Source organism: Vicugna pacos, chromosome 16 (assembly GCF_048564905.1).
Source record: "Vicugna pacos chromosome 16, VicPac4, whole genome shotgun sequence".
Taxonomy (NCBI): domain Eukaryota; kingdom Metazoa; phylum Chordata; class Mammalia; order Artiodactyla; family Camelidae; genus Vicugna; species Vicugna pacos.
The window spans coordinates 13,851,016-13,876,843 of NC_133002.1; the positions used below are offsets into that span (position 1 = coordinate 13,851,016).

General features: G+C 44.3%; 1 protein-coding gene across 5 annotated transcripts in view; it reads left to right on the forward strand.

The window, feature by feature from the left end:
* The window catches only part of DNAH9 (dynein axonemal heavy chain 9), a 264,304-nt gene that overhangs the window by 169,913 nt on the left and 68,563 nt on the right, over positions 1–25,828 (forward strand). For all 5 annotated transcript variants that reach the window (XM_072940756.1, XM_072940754.1, XM_072940753.1 and 2 more), the window contains 4 exons: positions 11,313–11,455; positions 11,831–11,992; positions 12,170–12,403; positions 20,744–21,004. In XM_072940756.1, coding sequence (XP_072796857.1) covers positions 11,313–11,455; positions 11,831–11,992; positions 12,170–12,403; positions 20,744–21,004 — 800 coding nt within the window. The remainder of the gene's footprint in view (positions 1–11,312; positions 11,456–11,830; positions 11,993–12,169; positions 12,404–20,743; positions 21,005–25,828) is intronic.

The following is a 25,828-nucleotide window of genomic DNA, read 5'->3' on the forward strand; positions in this document are numbered from 1 at the left end:
TATCAGTGCAAGACAGGACTTCAGTGGAAAGTTCAGTTCTTGATACTTTGCTGTCCTTACTTATTTAGGGATTCAGGACTTACGTCAATCATTCTAGGGGAAAAAAATTATGTATACACACATATATACATATGTGTATATACAAACATATACAAGATGTGTATAAATATATATGCCCAAGAAGATAAGAAAAAATCATGCATAAGTTATGCATTTTCAAAAATTAGAGATGTGTGTGTATTTATTTACATTAACTATAAGAAGAATATAATTTCCTGACTCTTAATCCAAGTTTAGCATCTACAGAACCCCCTCGGAGAAGCAGCTCTCTGTAGGACATGTCCTGTGCGTCCCAGCAGTGCACTTGTCACCCAGGGGCCAGGGGCCAGGGGCCAGCTGGTCCCATGGGAGTGTCTGGCCTGCATTTGTGGACTCATTCCACAGACTGTGGGATTATTGCTTTCTTGCGTCTGGTGTCTGCCCCATGGGTAAGCCTGGCCTAGAGGTTTGTGCAGGCTTCCTGGTGGGAGGGGCCGGTGCCCGCCCACGGGTGAGTGGAACTGGGTGCTGGCCCTCCGGTCTAGGGGTGTGTCTGGAGGTGGCTATAGGCTCAGAAAGTCTTTAGGCAGCCTGCCTGCTGATGGCTGGGGCTGAGTTCCCACCTGGTTAGTTGTTTGGCCTGAATTATCCCAGCACCGGAGCCTCCAGGCTATTGGGTGGGGCCAGATCTTGGTGCTAATGACCCAAGCAAAATGTCAGCCTCCAGGAAAGCTCATGTAGATGAACACTCCCCAGATGTTTGCTGCCAGCTTTTCTGTTCCCAGGATGAGCCACAGCCACCCCCACCTCCGCAGGGGACCCTCCAAGACCAGCAGGCAGGCCTGGCCCAGGCTCCTGTGAAATCACTGCCTCTGCCGCTCCCCTGGTGCATGTGAGAGTCAGTGCGCTCTTTTTAAGAGTAAATTCTCTGTTTCCCCAGTCCTGTGGGGCTCCTGCAATTAAGCTGGCCTTCAAAGCCAAATGCTCTGGGGTTTCCTCCTCCCAATGCCAGACGGCCAGGCTGGGGAGCCTGACGTGGGCTCAGAGCGCTCACTCCTGTGGGAGGGCCTCTGCAATACGATTATTCTCCAGTGTGTGGGTCGCCCACCCCGGGAAGTGTAGGGCCCGATTACATTGCTAGTGTGCCCTTCCTGCCATCCTGCTGTGGTTCCCTCTTTTTGTCTCCAGTTGTAGAAGGTCTTTTTGGTAAGTTCCAGTCTTTTTTATCGATGGTTGTTCAGCAGTCAGTTGTGGTTTTGTTGTGTTCATGAGAGGAGGTGAGCTCAAGGTCCTACTATTCTGCCATCTTGACAACATATTTAGCATCTACATAACCACTTCTTTATCTGGGTTAATAAAATAGTGCACAAATGTTCTGAACAAAATTTCTGTCTCCAGATTTCCAGCATTTCAGAAAGCCCCTTTCTGCACAGTCCACCTCCTGGCTCTCTGACTGAATGGTCTTTAGTTTATAAAGTCCGAGGACCACAATCACAATGTACTTCTCCATAGTCTGTTCCCTGTCATATAAAATATATTTCAGGATGCTCCTCCCTAGGAACTTCACTGCTTCAGAGTCACTGACTGCTTTGAATTTCATGCCCATGTACCCTAGGCCATTTTACTATCATCCGTGAAGCGCCGCTGGTCCCTGGTCCAGACCATGCACTAGCAGGCTCTGTGAGCAAGCTTTAGCTTCTTTCTGATGAGGACCAGAGTCCCAGGTTGCAGTGCTGGCTCCAACCATTGCACTGAGCCTGTACTGTCATTCTTTCCCAGCCTGCCCTATTTCCGTTAGCTTTATGTGCAGGAGTTTGCCTACTAACTCTCACACCTTTTCTCCTCAATCCAGTAAATTGTCCTTTTCTTAAATACTGTCTTTGTTATACCCCACCACCTTCCACAGCATTATTTCACCTACAACACTGCCTCACCTTTTATTATTTTACCAAATAATGAGAAAGAGGTTCAACTTCGCTCTTGCCCTGAAGCTATGTCCTGAAGTCTAATTTCTAAAACAATCAAAAAAGGTAAAATTGTGTTTCCAAAGACTTAAAGCTTTGGAGATGCCAGGCGTGTTGCCAGCCTCACCATGCATCTCATCTGACTCCAGTCCAGCCAGGTCACCTTCTCCTAAAATAATGTCTGAGACACAGTAGATGTTACAATTTTACCAATTGAAATTTTGTTCCTCAATGAAGTATTTTTAATTTTTAATTTGGAAGACAACTTTTTTCAAGTTCAGATGAATTTCTGAAGCCCTGCCCAGTGAAAACTTAATGCAGTCAGTCTGCTCCAAAGTCATGGAGTTTCAAGCTCATATTTCTCTTTTAAGCCTTCCATATAAAAACAAGATTTACATATACATGTTAAAATGGAGATACAACTGAAAATAATACTTTTCTAATCTTCTTCCCTTTTTTCTTAACCAGGGGGAATTGAGCATATCTCAGTTCTGATTTTCCCTGTCAGATAATTTCTGGCTAGAAATTAACTGACTGTCAGTCCAGGCAGAGCTGTAAAGATTCCTCAGAACATCCACATCCCCTTAGGTTTTCAAGTTTATGCGGTTGTGCAGTCACTCCCTTCTTGGATCACACAGTGGAGATTAGGAAACTATACGTTGGGGTACCTTGCTGTTAACTCATCCCTCTGTAGTTATCTACAAATCCTGTTAGGTTGGAGGTAAGGTACAGTGAGTGAGTTCCACTTATTCAGCACTCCCCCAAAAACATATTCCTCAGTGACCTGATGATCTCATGCCGTAGGCTGTCTGGTTTCCTCCCATGCTTCTTTAGCTCACAGTTTCATCCCTTGGTTTCCTGACACCATTTCCAAAACCAGACAGTGCCTGTCAGAATCCCACTTCTGACACCAACCAAACATTTCAGAAACCATCATTATACCACTTGCATCTCAGGTTGATTGGAGGTTGACAGTAAGCAATCCTATACACAAAGCTTAAATTAAATTCCTGGTTCAGTTAGCAAAAGCTGCCTAATTGTGTAAGAAGCAAGGTGGCCACACAGATCAGAGCCAGTGAAGCATATCTTTCAGTCACTGTCTTTGGCTGCCAGAGTCCTTAATGGGGATCATGAAGCTGCTAGTGAAACTATATATGAAGTGTTGGCTCCGTGAATTTAAAGAGTTCAATTCTTGTCATGTCCTTGTTGCCCTGTGTAATAATTCCTGAACAACGTACACTTGGCCATCAAACCCAGGCATTGAAAAAATTCTTACAAAGTTTGTCCTCTTTTGGTCCTTGAACCAAACTCAGCAAGGCCCCATCCTAATATATTCTCCTATGGGGAGAAAATAGAATCCTTTTCTGGCTTTTTGGTGTCACACACCTGCCTCCAGGTTTCCAGCATCCCAGAATGCCCATTTTACTGGAGTCCCAACTAAGAAGACCTGGTCTGCTCCAGATGTGGTGTCTTTCCTCTCCTTGCTCTGCCAGATGTCATACTTCATTTTACACTGGAATCTCATTTTAGTATTTCTCTTTTGCTTTTCAAAAGGCTTAATTATTCATTCCAAAATTAATATTTGTCTTCCCTGGTCCAGACTAGATCACTTTGCATCTATTCGTATACTCAAAACCATTTATTAAGCTTTTATGTTCCAGTCGGCAGGTGCTGTGCTCAACATGAATATCTTACAGCCTCTGTGTGTTCTACTAGAATAATTTATAACAAATTGAGCCCCCTCCCTGGTAGAGTCATCTGCCTCTCCATCTTTTAAACAGGCAGTCTCCTTGAATACTTGGATCAAATCTCCTCTTTGTATGTAGAACATGAAGAGATCACCTCATCTTCCAGGTGCTTTAGGATTAGATACAGAATTAATACGTTCATGGTCTGTGTATATCACATGAGCATGTGGAGTTTGGAAATATTTGTAACGGTCTTGGCATTGGATTGTTCTTCTCCCATGAGCACCTGGAACTGCACTTCCTCATGGGCCAACTCTGCTTTACATAAGTTGTATTCTGGCCCAATTTCCCTGAAAGGAAAAAAAGACAACGTGTGGGGGGAAAAGAGAAGCCATCAAGCATGCACCACATCTCCTAAGCATACTTTGTGGTCTCAGTGGATCTGTTCACCAGATGTGTCCCCAAACCATAGACCATGGAAATTTAAACTGGCACATGGTTGGTTCTCCAGCTGCCAAGCAGAAATGTCCAAAGGGTAATGTAAAAAGATGCTTGAGTAACCAGCCTTTCTTTTCTTCATGTGGTGCTAAATTCTCGCACAGGTTGCCTGTCTCTGTGTTTCTCCTACACTGCTAACCTCTCCCTCACTACCTATATCCAGCAGAAAATCAGTCACCATCAATTTTACCCCGAATTATTTCTGAATCCATATCTTCTCTGGCATGGCTCCCACTGATCTTTTCATCTTTTGCTTCAACAAATGCAGACACTTCTTAACTCATCTGCCTTCTTCCCAGGGGCAGTCTCCCTCTCCAGTCCACTCTCCTCACTGCTTCCAAAAAGGTCTGTCTAAGCTAGAATTCCTTCATTAGTTCCTAACTGACTGCAGGATAAGCTCTTTTGTACAGGAAAAAAACAAAAAACGAAAAAAAAAAAAAAAAACCTGCCTTTTCCTGTCTCCTTACTAGCTCCCCTCCCCCAGTATGATCTTGTAATCCCTACCTCTGTGAGGTAACACACTGCTGTTTTCTGACGTCTTTTCTGCCCCCACTGCTCCTTTGAACCTCATGCCCTTCTCTTTCTTTGTCTGGATTAACTTCTACCCACATTACGAGACTTACCTTGGGTGTTCTCTCTCTGGGAGGTCTTGGCTAATATACCGTCACCTCGAGGAATGAGAAACATCCCTCTGCATTCCCCTAGCACTCGGTGGTTGCACACACCACCATGGTGTTGAAACAGCAGTGTAAACTTATGAAAGGCACAGACTGTGTTGCCTGCTGTTGGTTAATTTTTTGTTGAGATATAATCCAGAGGTACTGAAAGTAAGGATTCAATACCTACTGCCCAGCTTAGGAAATAAAACGACACTGATGTAATTATAACCCTCTGTAGGGACTGTGTTGTGTTCGTCATTTACATTGTCAGCACTGAACACATCTCCTGGCCCATAAGTAGCCTTCAGGAGGTATTTGTTGGACTAAGGAGTGTAATACAATGAGGATGATGGGCCATCGTGCGTATTAGCTATCACTGCTGGATGTGGGATCTGAGAGAGTGTCCAGCTGTGCACAGAGAGCAGCAGGGTACTGATGTAGTCACCACACTCCTTTCTTCTCCTTTGAGACCAGGAAAGTGTTTTTGAAAAATCTTACTCCTAGGTGGGGTCACATCCCCTAAGCCAGTGTGAAGCTGACATTTCATGGAGAATAACCCTCAGGTTTCCCCATTTTATCACCAAGCTCCGACAAACTGAACCATTGTAAACTAACTATCAGACTCTCTTCCCCCCAAGCAGCCATGGCCTCTGAGAGCCCCGGACTACACAGAGAAGATGGTGATTAGTCTGACTTGCCAGCTATTAGGACAAGTTATTGACCACATGAAGCCTTTCAGCACGTGGATGTAGAAATAGGGTTCTCCAGCTTTGGGTCTCAGGAGGAAACTTTTCAGATATTTAAATAGCCTCTGCCTCTGTTCACATCACAGAACCCCCTCTGGTGGATCAGTCTCCTGCTTTCAGCGTGACTACCTGCATCGCACAGTAAGCGACAGGAATGTTGTCAGGAGGAACTGGAGGAACAAACCTGAAAATGCAGGCTTTGCTCCCAGTTCAGAGGTGCTCGGTTCCATCTGGTGATCTCCTTAAGGGTTCCTGGGAGTCTTGTGACAAATCCACCATTGTAAGAACATGGGAAAAGGCTTTAAGTGACCTGGGTGTTTTCAATACCTTGGCACTTAAAGGGATCACATAAGCCAGACTCAGCACACTTTTTCTATAAACGGTCAGAAAGCAAATATTTCCAGCTTTGATGACCACACAGTTCCTGTCACAGCTACTCAGCTCTGTCACTGTATTGGGAAAAAAGCCATAGACGATATCTGAATGAATAAGTGTGGCTGTGACCAATAAAACTTTATTTATGGACAGTAAAATTTGAATGTCATATAATTTGCACATGTCATTAAATATTATTATTTTAATTTTCCCAACCATTAAAAATTGTAAAAAGCTGGCAGGCAGAGGCTGAGGGCCAGGTTTAGCCTAGAGATCATAGTTTGTCTCCTCAATATCCAGCGTGTTATACATAAAACACCAAAGGATATAAATCCTACACATTTCAAATAACAGAAAGGTAAAGAATGCAGACTCTGTTAGTGCAAAGGTTCTAAGACCAAAGGGAGTTCAAGTTCTTGCTGGAGGGCTCCAATGTATTTATTTATTTATAGACAAGAAAATGCAGATTATCAGAGAGCAAAGGAGAAAAGAAATCAGACCACTACAGGCCGTCAGTCCCATGAGTATGACTATGGCTCACATCAGTTCCATCTGAGTATTTCTCATTTTTAAACGTCCCTGAGCTCCTGAACTCCCAACACAGGCTAAATACCGCTTCGTTTTCCCAGCAGTTTTCTCTGACCCCTGTTTTTATTCAGTAAGGCTGAAATGGGTTATCCCATCAGTAAGACCTTGATTTTGACAAGTTGTAACGTGGGGCATTTTATATGCATGCTGTGAACTATCTTAATGAATGGAAATTAAATCAAGTTTGTCCAATTAAGGGAAGAAAGCAAATGATCATTTTCATGATAATTCATTTTTTTTTCATTTTGATCATTTAAACAATTCAGTTTAATTAGTATAAAACTCTTACCCAACTCCTGGCCTGATTAGTGTTGTCAGGCTATGAAGACCAGAAATTTGTTGGAAAGTTGGCATGAGTCTCCTCCAGATACAGTAGTTCAAGGAAGTGCAGCAGCTTCGGTGATGAACAGAATCATAATTCCCATCCCTGTGATTAGTTACAGACCATTTGCCAAACCACGCGTCTGGGAGGACCTCACCCAAGTCCGCGAGGGGTAGTATGGGTCATGGTGGCCCCGGTGGTTTCGTCTGTCTCTCAGATTTCTATGATGCTAACATTTCTGTGTTGGTTATGGAGAAAGTATAACCATGTGGCTGTGGAGAACTTTAAAGGGGAGCTTGTATATGATTTTGGGTCCACAGAGCTTCAATACTTCCTGAAAGCCTTGTTCTGGAAGTAGAAGAGCGCTTTTCTGAGAGCCATAGAGTATCCAAGAGTGAGCTACATTCAGCTTCACCTCTGTAAAGATCTTCATCCAGTGTTTCCAAGATTTTAGCTATATCCGTGCCTCCTTCATTCTTACCTCCCTCAGTCTCCTCTCTCTCACTGAGAAAACTTATGTCATTCAGTATCAGCCTCACAACTACCTTCATACCACCCAGTCTGTCTCCATTTCTTTGCAGTTTTCTCTTTTCCTCTAACTTACTGTTCCTCTTTTCCAAGGCCAACTCTTCCGTGTGAGCTAGGGGCCCACCGCCTGGTTCTTAATTCAGAATTTTGCTCTAGTCTGTTCCTTCTTTTAATTTCTGACTCTCCCTCACAGTTTTTACATTCTCACCGCCCATGTTTACTTTCTCCCTTTTATGTTTTCCTATATTTCTTTACAAAATATTCTGGGATACAGAAAGCAATAAAACAAACACCCAGGCAATGAAGAACAATGCTGCAAAATAGAAACTTCTGGTGTGTACACGCCAGGGCTCCTTTACAACAGGTGCCCAAAACATAGATTATTAAATTGTCTAGTACGTGTATTTCAACTTTACTATGACGTGCCAAGTCGCCCTTCCAAAGTGGTTGTACAGATTTACTCTCTGCATGAATACCTGTTTCCTCCTGACCTCACCAACACTTAGTTTATCTGGCATCCCCGTGTTTGCCAATGAGTATGAAATAGAATCTCACCTTTGTCCTTTCCCTTCTTACTTGCAACACTGGAGCATCTTTTACATGTTTATTCGCCATGCATATTCTGTTAGTTGCCTTTGTATATAGTTTGCGCTTTGGCTCTTAGGTTTTTTGTCTTTTTCTTATGGATTTGTAAGAGTTCTTTGTCTATTCTGGATACTAACCCTTGGCTCATTACATGGGTTGTAAATGTTTTTTGAAGTCTGTATCTGATTTTTGCCGTGCTGCTTAGTCTAAATGTTGTAAAACTTAGTCTTCTTATGTTTTGTGATTTTTGTGTTTCATAAATTTTGTCCTATCCAGCACCATACAAATAATCTTTTGTATTTTATCTTTGGAATATTACTGTTTCATATTCATGTCTTTAATCCACTTGGAATATGTTTTTGTATTGTGTTCTAATTTTATTTTTTTGATATTAGTATTGAATTACCTAACATCACTTACTGACTTGCTCATTCCTTGTCTGCGCACTGATTTTTAGTATGAATTTTCTGTTTATATCTGGGTCTGTTTCTCAGCATTTCACTCACTTTTCCATTTATTTACCCACGTACCAATTTCACATTGTTTTAACTAACATAACTTTATAAGGAGACTTGCTATCTGAGAGGGCAAAACCCCTTCCTATTCTTTACAAGCATCATGGCCATTCTTTACCCTTTGCTCTTCCATATAAATTTTAGAATACGATTGTCAGGACTGAGAAAGAAACCCAATTTGACTTTTTTCTTCTTGGAATGGCATCTTTGTGATACTGGTAATACTGAGTCATCCACCCATGAACACAGTGTTTCTCTCCATTCGCTTTGGGTTTCATTTATGCCCTTCAATATAGTATGTTACAGTTTTTACATCAAAATCTTGCACATCTTTTATATATTTATATTAAAAGCCTGCCTTATAGTTTTTGTTGGTATTCTAAATAACTTTTAAAATAACACTTTTTGCTGAAGTGCAGAATTGCCATTTTACTTCCAGTATTGCTTTTATATCCAGCAAACTTGTTGCTGAACACACTTATGAACTCTGATTGCTTATGTGTATATTCTCTTAGATTTTTCTATGTAGAAAATTAGATTTTGGTAGTAATAACTTTATTATTTCCTTAACTATCCTATACATTTTATTTCTTTTCCCGGCTTTTAGCATAGTCTAAGACTTCAGTGTAATCTTGAATAAAAATCATTAACAGTAGTCATGCTTGTCTTTCCCCTGATTTGAAAGAGAATATTTTAGTGTTTTGCCAGTAGATATGATGCTTGCTCTGGGTCTGTGATAGATATCTATTATCAGGTTAAGAGAAATCTCATTTATTTCTAGTTTGCTGGCAAACTAAATTTTCAGGAATTTTGCACATCTGTTTTGACGGTCATATTGTTTTACTTCTTTAATCCCTTAATGCAGTGAATTGTTTTCATAGATTTTTCTAATATTTAACCACCCTTACACTTCCAGGATAAACCCTAATTGGTCATCATATATTTATTTTTATATATTTAGTTCAGATTTTTAAAAATGTATCCATTATATACTGCCTGATTAATATGCTAGTTTATCTAGCTTTCAGAATTTTGCCAATCTGGTGAAAAATAATAATTAGGCATAGTTTCAAAGTACACTTCTATTACTATGAGTGAGGTTGAGTGTCTGTTCTAATGTTTGCCAATTTGATTTGTACAAACAGAATATTAGCTAGACATAGTTTTGGTGTACATTTCTGATATTGCAAGTGAGGTGAAGCATTTGCTTTTATGTTTAAGAGACAATTGTATTTTCTATACTGTGAACGACCTTTTTGTATCCTTCACCCCATTTACTATTGAATTATTGCCCTTCTCCTTTTTTGCAAAGGTTCTTTACATATTAAGGAGATTAACTATTTAACTATAATCTGTTAAACATATATTTTCTTCCTGCCTCCCCCTCCCTTTTTTTTTTTTTTGGTGAGATTATTTTAGTTCTACTCCCTTTATAGTCACATGTTATACATTAGATCCTCAGACCTTGTTCAGCTTACAAGTTTGAACCCTTTTACCAACCTCAGCTCTCTGTTTCTATGAGTTTGACTTTCTTTTAAATTCCATACAGGTGACACCGCACAGTGTTTATCATTCTCTGTCCGGTTTATTTCACTTGGCATAATACTCTCCAGGTTCATCCATGCTGTTGCAAATGACAGGATAGTCTTCTTTTTTAAGGCTGGATCATATTCCATATTTTTTTGATTCACTCATCCATCAGTTGACACTTAGGTTGTTTTCAAGCCTTGGCTATTGAGAATAATGCTGCAGTGAACATGGGAGTGCAGGTGTCTCAAGATAATGGTTTTGTTTACTTCAGGTATATACCCAGAAGTGGGATTGTGGGATCATATGGTAGTTTTGCTTTTAACTTCTTGAGGAACCTCCATACTGTCTTCCATGGTGGCTGTACCAGTTTACATTCCTACCAGCAGTGTACGAGGGCTCCCTCTCCTCCACATCCTCATATTTTCTTAATTGGTTCTTTGGGTTTCACTGTTGTTGTTATATTTTGCCTATGGTGTTTTCACCATGCAATTTTTTATTTTTATGTAAAATATATATTTATATTTTTATATATAATTTGTCAATTTATACAGGTCAAATTTACCTGTCTTCAAAAGATATCTGTTTTGAGTTATAGTTAGTACTTCCCCACTCAGCAGTTATAAAAGTATTTCCCTCATTTTTATTTTTTATAGTTAAATCACTGATCCATTTGTAATTTATCCTAGTGTACAGAGAATATAAGGATCCAACCATAATTTTTATTCAGATCCTCGCTTCCCTAATACCATGTATTGACTAGTTCCTCTTCCCCACCGATTTAAAATGTCATACTTACACTAAATCCAGTGAAGCCATCCCTGCTATCTCCCTTCCTTCTCGAAAAGAAAGTGAGGCTTGTTCTTCTTAAATATGTGGACTTACCTGTATTTTTCTCATGGACCTTTCACCCATGCCCTTGTAGCCATTTTATATCTAACTTATTTTTCCTGCTAAATGTTAAGCTCCTCGGGAGCACAATTTCTGCTAAAGTAGTTAATAAATAAATTCTTTAAGCCAAAGACAGGTGAAAGCACTTGTGCTACAGCTGCTGACCCAGGACAAGAGGGCGCCATCCACCCTGTTCCGTTCACCCCGTCTCATTGCCCTGCCCAGGGTTTGGAGTAGATACGGTGTCTGTCCAGTTCCAGCAGCAAGAGTGGTGGAACACAGCCTAAAACCCAAAGGCCCTGTGTGCCAAGTTTAGGTGACCTCTCGGGCCCAACAGCACCCTGCAGAGATGCCGCAGCTGCCCATCCATGCTCTGTTTCTCCGCAGGAGAGATCCCAGAGCTCTACTCTGACGATGAAGTGGAAAACATCATAAGCAACGTGAGGAACGAAGTCAAGAGCCGAGGGCTGGTTGACAACACAGAGAACTGCTGGAAGTTCTTTATAGATCGGGTCCGACGACAGCTGAAGGTACAGGAGGACTTGCCGCCAGGGGAGGCAGGGCCGGAGATGGCACATGGGGGCTTCTCTGAGTATTCTGGCCACAGCCATCTGTATCGATTGTCTGGGGCGTGGGTGGCAAGGGGGCAGTGCCCTTCTCAGCCTGAGCCCCTGTGCAGGGATGCCCTTCTCCCATGCTTCGTGGGCAGTGGGCTCCCTCTCCCTTCGCACAGTCCCAGCATCTCTGCTCTCTTGGCTAGAGAGGCCAGCTAGCATTTACAGATTTTTGTCTCCAATGATGTGCTTCCCAATTTTCTGGCAAATAAGGAATCCAAAGCCATGCTGTGTCTCTGTAAGTACTTCTTTGATACCTTCTTGGCGCTCCCCACCCTGCTGTCTTCTCAGGTGACTCTCTGCTTCTCCCCTGTGGGGAACAAACTGAGGGTCCGCAGCAGGAAGTTCCCCGCCATCGTGAACTGCATGGCCATCGACTGGTTCCACGAGTGGCCACAGCAGGCGCTGGAGTCGGTCAGCCTCCGCTTCCTGCAGAGCTTGGAGGGCATTGAGGTGAGAGGGAGGAGGCGCCCTCAGGACCCCCTCTGCCTCAGGGTACGGGGGTCCCCACACCCGGCACTTTGGGATCATTGGAGCATAGCTTTCCACATGGTGAGGGCAAGCTGGGTGGTTGTCACCTCCAGTCTGCACGGAGGGGTGACCTCCTCATTCCCTGCTCTTTGCTCTTAGCCCACCGTCAAGCCGTCCATTAGCAAGTTCATGGCTTTTGTGCACACAAGCGTCAACCAGACCTCCCAGTCCTACCTGAGCAATGAGCAGCGCTACAACTACACGACCCCCAAGTCGTTCCTGGAGTTCATCAGACTCTACCAGAGCCTGCTGCACGGGAAGCGGCGGCAGCTTGAGGGCAGAACCCAGCGGCTGGAGAGCGGGCTGTGCAAGCTCCACGGCACCGCCACCCAGGTGAGCGGGCCCGCGGGCCTCCGCCCAGGACCGCAGGGTCACAGCCACGGGACCGCGGGGTCACGGCCTGGGGACCGTGGGGTCACAGCCCCGGGTCGGCGGGGTCACAGCTGCTCCGAGCACAGCGCGCTCCCCCAGAGGCCCCGGTTCAGTGGACCAGGGATGGGCTGAGCTCGGGAGCCAAAGGGCACACCCTCAGCTCCAGTGCGGTGGCTCCCTCTCACCCACGCAGGGACCCCGTGACATCCGTCTGCCTTCTCTTCTCCTCTTCATCGTCTCTTCCCTCTTCTCTCCTTTCCTTCTCTTCTCTCCAAGCCTGAGTCCTTTCACCTTTGGAGCCCAAAGAGGTGAATGGTTGGGAGAGGCGATTGCAAGGTCATCCCAATTTTCTTTTGTTTCTTGTGTGTTACCATGGATGTTATCTGTCAGAGAGCCCCTGGAGCCTAATTTCTTAAGCTAATCTGTCTCCTCCCACTTGCTTCCTCCTGTGTTCCTGAGTGGCTGGCCATCAGCAGAAGGCCTGTCATCCTGCCCTTGTTGTGCTTTTCTACTTACTCTTCCACGTGAGTTGAGTCCACCTTACTATGCTTCCTTGAGAACTGGGGACAAGTCTAGCACCTTCTCTGCCCCTGCCCCTGCCCATCAAATGCTGCTGGTCCCTGGATGGCCCCTTCTGGTGCTCTGTTTGCCAGCAGCAGAGCCAGCCTCTTATTAAGGTAGTGAAATTTCATGCATTTACACAAACTAAAATTGGATGTCACATGTCCCTTAGATTTCTAAGCCTCTCATTTACTGTCGCTTTCTCAGAGCTCTGCCTTTGGAGCAGCTCTGTTGAACTTCCTCCTCCTGACCAGTCCTTTCTCCCCACTTCTGTTTCTAGATTCGTAGATGTCACATAGCTAAAGGATTTCACATGGCTCAGTGGGATGCAGTGAGCCCCTGCAGTCTGTACACATAGAATTTCTCCTGCTTGGGAAGTCTTTCTTCTGTCAGGTTTTGTTCATCTGGTCGGGCACCTCCTCCAGGAGAAATGGTGCGCTGGATGGCTTCCTTGTGCCCCACATCTGTTATCGCCTACTCATGGCTTTCATCCCTCTGGCCTTTTTCTCTGCATTCTGGGGGAGCTTTTCAGGTTTATTCTCAACAATACTAATCTCATCGTGTGCAATGCTGCTTCTGCTTCGTATGCGTCCAATGAAGACTTTAATTATGCTGCTGCATTTTTAATACCCCGACAGCCCTCCTCATCTCATCGTTGTCCCTTTCCAACATTGCTTTTTTATTTCAGCCTATTTTTCTGCAGTTGTATCACAGAAACCAGTCTACTGATGGTGCCAAACAGCTTTCTCGACATTTTTTCTAGATCCAGGGATGGGGCATTTTCAGAGCCATGTTGTTCTTCTCCGTCTTCTAGATGCGATTCCTTTCCTTGTTCTGTATTTCTGTGAAGACTTTTTTGTCTTTACCTCCAGGCATGGTGAGGTCTGTTCACACTCGATGCTCGTCAGCAAGTGGCACGTGACAGCTGTCCGTGATGCTCCCCTCTTCCCAGCAGCGTCATGGCCAGCCCTTCTTAGAGCCACAGTCAGGGCAGGTGGAGGGTCACAGATCCCAGTCCAGGTCCTAGCAGCTTACCCGGTGTACACGTTGGCTAGAGAAAGGTAGCATCTTCTTGCCCCAGCCCCTTTCTTGTTCTCTCAGTCTCTGGACTTCTAAACCCAGCATTGAGAATCCGAGAATGCAGCATTACAGATTTGTTAACACCTCTCACCTCTTCCTCTTCTGGTTTCCCCCACCTGCAGTGCCCTCAGAACATTCTGTATCCCCACCAGCCCCTGCTCTGCCTCCTACCCCTTTATCCTCTGGGAATCAATGACCAGTCTGTGTAGAGGACCATTGCTGGGGAGCATGCAATTCTTGACACTCAGAGCAGCACCAGGATCCCCTCTTGTACAGACCCTGAGTCTGTAGCAGACAATGAAGACAGCGTGTTTTCCTTTTCCAGGCAGTCTCTACTTGACCAGGAGAAGCCTGGTTGTACCGGTAGGTGAATCCAGCTCTGTCTGCACATGGTCAGCGAAGAATCATCCCAAGTCCTGGCATCAGTTTCCATTTCTTCTTTTGTTTTCTCTGCTTCAGTGAGTAATACTTCTATCCACCCAGGTACCCAGCCTGGAAACTGCAGCATTATCTCAGACTCCTGACTCCTGTCCCTCCCTCACTCCCACATTCTGTGTGTTCTCCAGGTATCTCTCAAATGTACTCCTCTTGCTGTGTCCCCCATTTTAGATACTTCTTACCTGGATTTTGTCAATAAATTGAACTCTCAAGTGTCTCCCCCACCCCGGGCCCACTTCACCCACAACCTCTTGCATGACCCATCAGCCCACGTCCTTGAGGTCATCCTGGACTCCTTTCCTTCCTCTCTTCCTCTCACAGCCTGCACCTGGTCTACCAGAAAATCACTGTTGGCTCTACCTTCCAACATGCCCAGAATCCCAGTGCCTTGCACCCCTACACCTTAATCTGAGCCACTGACATCTTCTACCCAGGCAGCCTCGGTGCCCTCCTGACTGGTTTGTCCACCTCTGCTTCTGCCTTCTGTGGTCTGTCATCGACTGCACAGCCAGAGTGATCAGCTTAAAGCACACATCATGTCACTTGTTTGCTCAAAACCCTGAGATGGCCCCTCTTTCCCTCATAACAGTGACTTCTAAGGCTCCTCCCCAGCCCTGTCCTGCTGACTCTCAGACCTCATCTCCTGCGGCCCCTGCCCTGTGATGCTGCTCTCGTAACCCCACTGCTTCTTGCTCTTTCCATAAGCACACCGGGCCTTCCCCTCAGCTGTTCCCTCTCCCTGAGATGCTCTTCCCTACTATCCCCAGGGCTTAAACTCCTCTTCTCCTTCAATTTTTTGTTCAAATGTCACCTTCCCAATGAATCCTGCCCTGATGGCCCTGTATTAAATTGCAGCCCTGTACCACTCCCGATGCCCTGTTCTGCTCTCCTGTATCTTTTCCCATAGCATCCCCACCTAACATATAATGCGCTGATTTGTTACATTTATCTTTGCTGCCTGTACCCTTCTTTCGGATACAAGCTCTGTAAGAGAAGGAGCCCTTATCTGTTTTGTTTGCTGATTTATCCCAAATGCCGGAAACAGTGCCTGGACAGAGCAGACACTCATTAAGTATTTGCTGAAGAAATGAATGAATGAATAGCATTCTGCTTAGTCTCCCTGACTATATTTTGGCAGCATCCAGACCAGCACTAGCCAATCAAAAATCCTGCAAGTCATAGATGCAGATTTAAAAATGGTTTCTAGTAGCTGCATTCAAAAAAGTGAAATAGATCAATTTTATTTTAATTATGTATTTTAAGAGTATATAATTTTATCATATGTTTTTTAAAATATATGTTATTTAACCCAGTCTATCCAAAATATTATCATGTAAACATGTAATTGATGTAAAAAAGCTATTAATAACTTTTATATTTACCTTTATATACCTATATACTTTAAATATAAATATGGTTTTATATTTACCGTTTTCTTCTGCAAGGCTTCAAAAACTCGTGTGTATGATTACACTCACAACACACCTCAGCTGGGATAGGCCACGCTGTAAGCGCTTGCAGTCTAGATACTGCCAGGATACAGTCGGGGACAAAGTAGAATTGTAAGCCACCTTTTAAGTGCTCATTAACCACGTGTGGCTTGTGACTACTAAGCTAGGCAGCACAGCTCCAGACAGACCTCTCTCCTGCTCTTAGAGCAAGTGGTCTTGTTCAAACCACGAGTCCAAGGGCTCTCCTTAGTGATTTAGACGCTGCACTTCCGGCCCTCTGAACCTTCTAAACTGTGTCCCTGCATATAGCTCCATTCCCCCCTCTTTCCTTCTGCACTGGCCCCTGAAGTCCGTCAGTACTAACCATTAGAAGTTCCCCTGAACTCCACTGCTTGCTTACATCCTGTGTCTTTACATGTGCCCCCACCTTGTCAGCTTGTCACTGTCCTGACCGAGAAGAATGTGCTGCCCCTGCCCAGAAGCCCTTGCTAAGCTCTGGGCAGTTACGCATTCCCTTCTCTAGGCTTCCATCCTCGGACTGTGTTTCTTCTCTTGCGTATATCGTGCCAGACTGTTAACCAGTCCCTCAAGGACAGAAATCAGGATTTACTGGCACATAGTAGGTGTTCTATAAATCGACAGATGGGTGGATGATCGGTGGATAGGCAAGTAAACAAATGAACAAGTTCTAAAATCACCTACAAGCTCAGAGAGGGGTGGAGAATGGGTCTTTTGCAAATACTGTTCCATGATGTATATGCCAAACTTATTCATGGTTATAATGACGATTGTTCTGGTAAAAATGGTATCTGGGGTGCCCAGCTTTGATACACACCCTTCGTCTGGGGAATTATTCCTTTGGTAGATGAGGACTCAAGTACGTCACCATCATCTTGGTGTAAGGGTGATGACATGAATTATATGGTCAGTATCCTTCAACCCAATTGTGGCAGCTGAGGCTAGATGAATCTCAGGGTGCAGGCTCCGACAGACCCTGCACTTCTCTAGCAATGACAGTAGTGTGAGAAGTACAATAATGGCAATAAGTAACAATTGTATGATAATCTAACGTTTAATAAATTTTAGACTTACAATTTCATGCTTTGACTCAGATGGTCAGGAATGTAACTGTTTTTCTGTAACTGAATTTAACTTAGCTGTGGCTCTGTCTTTTTTCATTTAAGAGTAGAAAGCTCTTAATCTTACATTTTAGGTTGACTTGATCACTTCAGGTTAAAAACGCAAGTCTCTGGAGGGCAGTCAGTTCTCTCTCTTGATGTGGTCAGAGCCCTGCACTGACTGGGGTCTGTCTTCAGCTCTCACTGACGTCCACACCTCTGTATGTAACTCAGGTGTGTTCATGCAGAGGGGGGCTGTTGAAGAAATATTCGTAGAAGGCCTATAGGCCACTGCCAACTCTCTGCATGTAGGATTTAATCCACAAATCTCAATCTGGAAACTTTTAAATCCAGTTTATCTTGAGGTTTAAAACACCCTCAGACCACCAAACTTACCTGAAGTTGGCAGTTAATAATTTATGATGATGCATTTATCAGGACCCTTTTGGCTGCAAGTGAAAAAAAAACTAACTCAAATTCACGCAACAAAAGGGAAAAAATGAAAAGATGAAATGGACAGGAAGGGAGAGAAGGAGAAGGGTGGAGAAGGGGAGAGAAAATTTTGAGATTACATTATATAACATACTTATCAGCATTTTTTTGATGACAACTAACCAAAATCCAGCTAAAGTTGGTTTAGACAAAACAAAATAAAAAGAAATGAATTGATTCATGTAATTGAAAAGTGTGGGTTAGCTTTTATTTTGGACAGGGCTGGAGTTTGATACTCACTAGATGTCCCTGCTCAGGCAGGCAGCCCCGTGGCTCTGAAATCTCAGGCTAGTGTTCCGTCTGCTTTGTAACTCCAGTGTAAAAGGAGTGCTTCCTTCCTGGGGTTTTCAGCCAAGTTCCTGGGCTGGCCCTGATTGGCCTCCTTGGATCATTGGTTTGCCCGTAGCTGAACCAATCTCCATGACGCGAACATTCTCCTTGGCCAAGCCAGGATCCATAACCACCACCAGGCAGCCTACCTGGAATACAGAGACTTGGGAAGGGGAGGTCTCCAAAGGAAAAGCAAACTAGATTACCAGAACATAGTTTGTTTTTATTACTATTATCAGGCAGGAAAACATAACATACGTTTACTATAGATGGAAAACATCTATGTCTAAGAGGAAAGCCTGCTTGAAGTCCAAATACATATCAGAGAGTGCGGGCAACTATATGGATTCCAAGTCAAGAAGGAGGCTGTCTCTAGGCCTCCAGCCCTCAGTGCAGTATTTTTTGGGCTATTGATTATCCCGGATTCCTTCTCCTCCTTCTGGAGCCCTCGGTGGAAGGTCCTGGGAAGCTTGGCCTCTCTCTGTAGCATCACGTGCCTGGGCATTGAAGGAGGGAGGGTCTCCCATCACCATCCTAACGTCCTCCACCCACCCACCCAGTCAGCATCCTCCCCTGGTCAGTGTTCATGGGGCCAGCATGAACAGGCCGAGGGAAAGGGCCTCTGCAGTGCTGTGGAACTTGCCCTTTCGCTCCTCCTACCCAGGTGTGGGAGTGTCTAAACAAGAAGAGACACAGAGGGTGGCTTGAATGCTCTGAATAAGGAGAAAAGAGGAGAGAAGAATTTAAAGTGACCTATTTCAGTTTCCTGTTCTATTGCAGAAAAGCCATAAAATGAACCTGAGCTGTGGCTTCTCTGTAGCCTGCGTCTGGCGGGCAGGACCCTCATGTCACTCCATGTCACCGCTTAAGAGCTATAAAGCCCCATTCACAGAGCTGGTGATTAGTCACCTTGGGCCCGAGGTCATGCCGTATCCGCAATCGATAAAACAAACGACAATACCAACCAAAAGGGAAAAAACCCACTTCAATTTTCTCAAATCTCCCAAGATTTAAAAAGGAACAAAAAGTTACTGGTGTGTTTGCTGACTGGAGTGATTATGTGGTTCAATCATTTTGATTTACAATTGCATCTTTGTCCTTGTAGAAATAACTCTCTGCAGCTGAACAAGGGAGATGGAAATGGATTAACCTTCCAACATGGGCATATAAGATGCGTCCTAGGGAGCAGGCCTCCATCTGAGGTTAATGCAAAGTCTCCAGTTTCTATGAATACACAAAATTAAAGAGCATTCTTTTTTTTTCCGCCTTCATTTTCTTTTCTTTTGATCTGCCACGAAAAGGGAATTAGCAGCAGCGTCTAAGCCTCCGCTTTATTTTTCCCCTTATGCATTTTGCATCATAAAGCGCTTGAGTCTGTTTGACGTGTTCCAGGAGCTCTGAATCTTCGGCTGTTACGTGAAATCGACTTCGGAAAAATGAGAGACAAGAGGTCATTCTGGAATGTAAAGTTTATGGGCCACATTGCAAATACAATTGGCTTTTTTTACTTTCCAGAAATAAATAGACCTGAGTGTCGTCTTTGCACGTGAAAGGGCCATGACACTAGGCCAGCAATTCTCCAAGCTCGGCAGGCATCAGAGCCACGCAGAGGGCCTGTTAAAACAGAGATTGCAGGTCCCCACCTCCAGAACTTCTGATTCAGTAGGTCCAGACTGGGCCTGAGAATTTGCGTCTCTAACAAGTACCCAGGTGATGCCAGTGCTGCTGGTCCAGGGACCCCACTCTGAGAACCACCACCCTGTACTGAACACACAGAAAACTGCTGGTCTCTCCTCAACCAATCAGGGAGTAGAAGGTTGTATTCCCATGGCTCCATTACTGCCTCCAACTGCACGGGAATATGGAGGCAAGGGGGAGCCCCGCTGGCCCGGATTACTGGAATCCTTGCTGTCACACTTCAGCCTGGCCACCTGCTTCCCGAAAGGACTGTGGAAATAGACCAAGACCAACCAAGTGAGAACTAACATAAGCTTATTCAGAGCTTGCTGTCACAAGGGAGTCCGCCACCATGCTTCGCGCTTTAGCAGAGACAGAAAGCAGGCAGAGGAGTGGGAGAGCCTTATGGTGCGAAGAAAGACTGTTCTCAGATGGAGGGTGTGTATTTGACTTTGTCTCATTGGTCCTAAGTTGGAAGCAGGGACAAAATTAAGAAAATTGTCAGCTATTAATCAAGTCCTGGCCATTTTGGGGCTGATTGTTACAGAGGTCTTGTTTGTCTTCCTTGACTGTTATCTAGACAGTAACAGCCTACAAGCATGACTTGCAGCAGGCGGGCTTCCTGAGCTAGTTTCCAGGGCAGGCTGCTGCAGGTTGTGGGTCAGAGTTCTACCTGGATATGGTCTGGCCACTGCCTGTTCATACATTCCATCTTTCAGGATGCACAGTAAACACTCCCTTTTTGTAGCTTGCTAAATCCTTGGTACATTCCACACTGGCCAATTTCAATTAAAGAATGAATGATTTTCATTAAGGACCTACTGTGTGCAGAGTATTATGCTAGGCATATGAAGTTTTATAAAACATAGGCACCCAACTCGGTAAGCAGCAGTCTAAGTCATGTGGGCAGCAAGGAGAAAGATGGGGCAGATGCTGCTTAAACTGTTCCAGCACATTGACTGCAAAGGGGAGAGGAAGAGGGAGCCCAGTGTTCCTTTCCTTCCCCAGGTCAGGGAGCTTGGTCCCAGCTGAGAGCTCAGCTTTGCACCTTCACATCAAGAGTTGGCATTTTTCTCTGCTCTGCAGGGTCAGATCCCCACTGTCACATCTGAAGTCCCTCTACCCTCAGTAAACCCGCTGCTTCTCTGCTGCAGGTGGATGATCTGAAAGCCAAGCTGGCCACACAGCAAGTGGAGCTGAAGCAGAAGAATGAAGATGCAGACAAGCTGATTCAGGTGGTGGGTGTAGAGACTGACAAGGTGAGCAGAGAGAAAGCCGTGGCAGACGAGGAAGAGCGGAAGGTGGCCCTCATCATGCTGGAGGTGAAGCAGAAGCAGAAGGACTGTGAGGAAGACCTGGCCAAGGCAGAGCCGGCGCTCACAGCAGCCCAGGCAGCCCTCAACACCCTCAACAAGGTAGGAGGAACGTCTGGGTGCCTGCTCGCCCCTGGGGAGGAGCAGTCTCCCCTGACCCGGAGGCATCCCAGGACCCTCGTGTTCCAAAGAGATACAGGGCCAAGTCAGGAGGACTTGGCTGGGATCCAGCTGTCACTGGTTTAGTCATTAAGCAAACAAACATTTATTTAAGCTGATTATATGTCAGGGTCCACGGGCTACCAATGAAATCCCAGAGAGGTGAGTCTGAGAACCGATCAGGACAGGAGAGGCCAACCGGTCCAGCCTCCCCGCTTCACAAGTGAGAAAGCCAGGGCCCAGAGGAGAACTGACTCACCCAGAGTCACAGGCCTCAATATTAGAGCCAGACTTAACTCACCTCTTCCAAATCCAAGCCCAGAGATCTTCCAGCTGTGCACCCGATGGTCATTTCACCCATTATGTACCAAAGGACGCACCAGCCTTTTAAAGCCCTATGAAAATGTTTAAGATATGAGGCTACAATAAGACATGGTCTCCAAGATATAAGAAAAAATCTACAAAATCAGATTTGGCAAGTATCCGGTTGTCACCACCATGTAACTGTGTGTCAGTTAATCTCAGCGTATATACATGACCGTTCAGGGCACAGCCATGACTCAAGATGTATTTAGGGCAGGGGTTTGTTTGTTTGTTTCCCTTAAGTTTATTCTGTGTGTTGGGGGAGCATGTGGTTACTACTTCTTCCTTTTAGAGTTTTGCCAACTAACCTTCCTTCCCATTTGGGTGACCATGACTGAGGGGCTAAGGAAGAAAGGCAGTAAAGGGGGCAGACAGACTCGTGGCATCAGAGAAGGACTGGAAAGCTGACCGTCTATCAGGATGTGCACACAGGCTCTTTGGAGACCTCCCGCCAGTCACTGGGTCTCTCCCCTGCAGGATGCTTTCTCCTCCTTCTCCTGAGAGTCTAGCTGTTCACCTTTCACATGGATCACTTGTTGGTCAGGGACTAAGACAACCTATGTTAGGTGTGTTGTGTGCACAGCTCCCCTCCGCTCCACGGGAGACATCTGTGCCTCCCTTCTCCAGACAGGCGCTGAGAGCGCCAGCCACCCACGCGGTGAACTGCCCCTCGTTCCACCATCGGGGGACTAGCCAGCTGTTCTCAGCATGTCGATTTGTGGGGTGTAAGCTAGACCCCAGTCCACTGTGTCACTCAAATTGTGGGGGAAACATTTAAGCTGAGTAGTCTCTGTGAAGCTCTCTCTCTAGACCTGATGTGGAAAGGGCCGATGCCCCACTTCCTCCCTCAAAGGCACAGTGGGCGGGACTCACCAGCAATTCTCACTAAAAATTCTCTCTTCGTCTTCGGTGTCCTGACTCTTTGATACCCTCATTGCAGGGGAAAGGTTTGAGTCAAAGCACTTCTTTCATTAGTTCTATGCAGCCATCTCATACCTCCCTTTGGAAGGTAGCATCTCTTGGCTTAGGGCCCAGTGAATCTGAGACTATATTGGGGACATTGTAAAGTGTATAGTTATATATAAATTGCATTTAATGTGAGATATGAGTGCATTTTAGTATTTTTTTTATGATATGGAATGAGAGTTCCCTAATAGTGAGTACCTAAAAAGCCTTAAATGGGCCTCTACCCTCCATCAATAGGGAACACAAGATTTCTCCAAGAAATTTGTGGTTATCGTCAGGTAGGCTGGGAAGTGGAGGTATAGCCCACTTATGCCACCACTTCTCAGTCTGGACCTTTTAATCCAGCCAGGCCAGCCTCTCCCTGACCCCTCGCAGCAGCATCCGTTTCAACCACTGGGCCTCTCATCAGACAGTGCTGCACTGCCACCATCTAGGAGTCCCTCTCCTTTCATCTCGTTCTGTCTAAATACTGCCCATATTTCAAAATCAAACTTACATTCAAGATCAATCTCTCCCCTTTTTTTTTTGATTTCCAGAGCACAAAAGAGAGACCACGTTATTTATGCCCCCTCATGGAGTATTCAGTGATCATTTCTTGCCGAGAAGATGAATGTCTTTCATAAGATCTTTTGACACAGGATCATATTTTCTAAGATGAGCTGTTTCCCAGTACTGGCTAAACTATTCACTCTGTGTGGCTCTAGGGATGGTTTTGTCTTCGCTGAGCCTCCATTTCCTCATCTGTAAAATGGAGGTAATAGTCCCCACTGGGTTGGTACAAGGATTAAAGGAGATAACGCACGAAAAGCAGCTGAGAGTTGGCAGCCAGTCAGTAAGCGTTTGTTGTCGGTGATGGTGTCGTTGTGACCGGTGACATCCCTTCCATTTGCTTCCACAAGGCTGGAAACAGCGAGAGCCCATGAAGTACTCTTGATTAGTTCGCTGGCTCGTTACTTGATCGTTATTAGTAGAAATAAACACTTAGAGATGAAACTCATGGAAGTGATGGGAAAGGATTCTGAACATAGCACTGGACTTGAGGTCTAGCTGCCTCTGCCACAGAGGAAGTGAAACTCATTTTTCACGAGTGCCTATGTCATACTGGACAGTGTGATGCGTGCTGTCTTCTGACTGGCTGTGTACCCTGGCACAAGTCACTGGAGTTCTTGACCGCTCACTTTCTCTTCTCTGTTACACAGAAAGGGGCAAATAAGAATTAATGGGCTCTTCATCTCACACTCCCATCCAGTCTCTTAGAAAATTGTGTCCATTCCACCTTCAGAATATATCCAGAATTCAGATGCTTTGTACCGTCTCTACTGTGACCACCCTGGTCCCAGCCACCATCACCTCTTCATCGGACTATTACAGTAGCCTCTCAGTTGGCTCCTTGTTTACATCCTCGCTCCAGTGCTGTGTCAAATTTTTCTACATTCACAGGACTGTGGTATTTAAGGACCACTTCCCTATTTTCTCATCATTTTCGAAGTTAACAATAAATCTTTAGTTAATACATAAAGAATACCTGTAAATCAGAGTGTGGCAGTGAGTCTCTGCACATTTTAAGTCTCTGCTTTGGCAGTTTTATTTCACTTTTATAGCTCAACTGAAATAAATCCAGAATAACTTTTCCTGCCTTTAGTTGAAGAATGGTTTTGCTTGCAATTTCATGGCTTTTTTTTTCTCCCTACAAAGTTACTTGGCATTTTCTATTTATTTCCTATGTATTTCGTAGAGTAAGCTTATTTTTTTATTATACAAATAACATACAATGGCACTTTTACCATTAAAACTAATTCAAGTCATATAGAATGTATAGGGTAAAATATAAAGTTGCCCTCCTTTGCACTCCAGCCCCAGTCCTCTTCCAAAAGAGGACTCCTGGGATAATTGAAGCTGTACCTAGTCCAGCAGTTTTTCTGTGTATTTACATTTGTGCAAAGGCACATGTAAAATCTATCATATTTAAGTGCAACTGGGTTACGGCAGCTTACTTTTCCTCGCAAAACAAGGCTGTTCGTGCCGATACATACTTTGAAACCTTATTTAGTGCTTTATAGTATTCCATGCAGTCATTGTACTTCACTTTATTTGGCTATTTATCTATTGTTGTGTATTTTGTTTCTCTCTTTTTTTCCAATACAAATATCCTCGTGCATACAGCTGCACTACATACATGCAAATATTTCTTTGAGCCAAGTAAGAAATATAGTGGTTTGGAAGAACAACATGGCAGGCTGAATAATGCCTCCTCCACCCCCAAAGCTGGTCACGTCCTGATCCCTGGGATCTGTGTTTTACTTCATATGGTAAAAGTGACTTTGTAGGTGGATGATGTTAAGGATCTTGCAATGGGGAGCTTATCCTGGGTTATCCAGGTGGCCCCTAAATGCCATCACAAGGGTCCATAGAAGAGGGACAAGGAGGTCAAAGGAAGAAGAGAGTGAAGTGATGACAGGAGCAGAGAGGGTGGAAAAGCTGGTGTGATGTGCGGTCATGAGCCAGGGAATCAGCCAACTCTGGAATCTGGGAACGGAAGGAACAGGATCTTCCCTTCAGCCTTCAGGAGGAGCCCTGCCCACGTCTTCAGTTTAGGAATCCTGACCTCCAGAACTGTGAGGTAATACATGAATGTGTTTTAAGTCAGTGAGTTTGTGGTAATTTGTTACAGAAGCAATAGGAAACGCACGTAAACAATATGCTCTTTTTTAATAAATAATACCCAGTTTCTGTCCAAAATAGCTGTTCTTGCTTATAGTTCTACATACTGCTTTCCCCACATCCTTGCCATTATAATTTTTCTCAATAAGAAAACAAAAAATTTTTATTAAAAAAATGTTTAAATAGTTTGATTCTAATGAGACTAGGTACTTTTTAAAATATTTAGATTCTTCTTTTGTCTGTTATTTTTTCAGATTCTTTGTCCATTTTCTCATGAGATAATTTCCCTTTTTCTTATTTACAGTTTTTTAAAATAAATTTTCACTATTATGTCTTGGTATATATGTTGTTAATATTTTCTCCTATTATTTGACTTTTAACAAGTTATATAAAAAGTAGATTTCATAATCAAATGATTTTGAGAATTCTAGGGTTACAGAGTTTAACCAATTTCTTTCCTACAGGACTTTTTGAGACCTTTATTATGTGATAAGCTTGATACTAAAAGTAGTAGAGAGAGCACAGAAAAATAAAACCTCAGATTAATCGAATTTATGAACAGTGGTGTAAGACATCCATATGAAATGCTAGTAAATGAAATCCAGCAATTTATTCAAACAGTAACATGTACCAACTGGTAAGTTTTCCATATGTAATCCTACACCTATGAACATACCCAGCCGTGGTCAAAGGGAAAAGCTCTGTTGTCATCCTGAGAGATGTCAGAATGGCCCTTAACACAACCCAGCATCCATTCCTATTAAAACTCTTATTAAA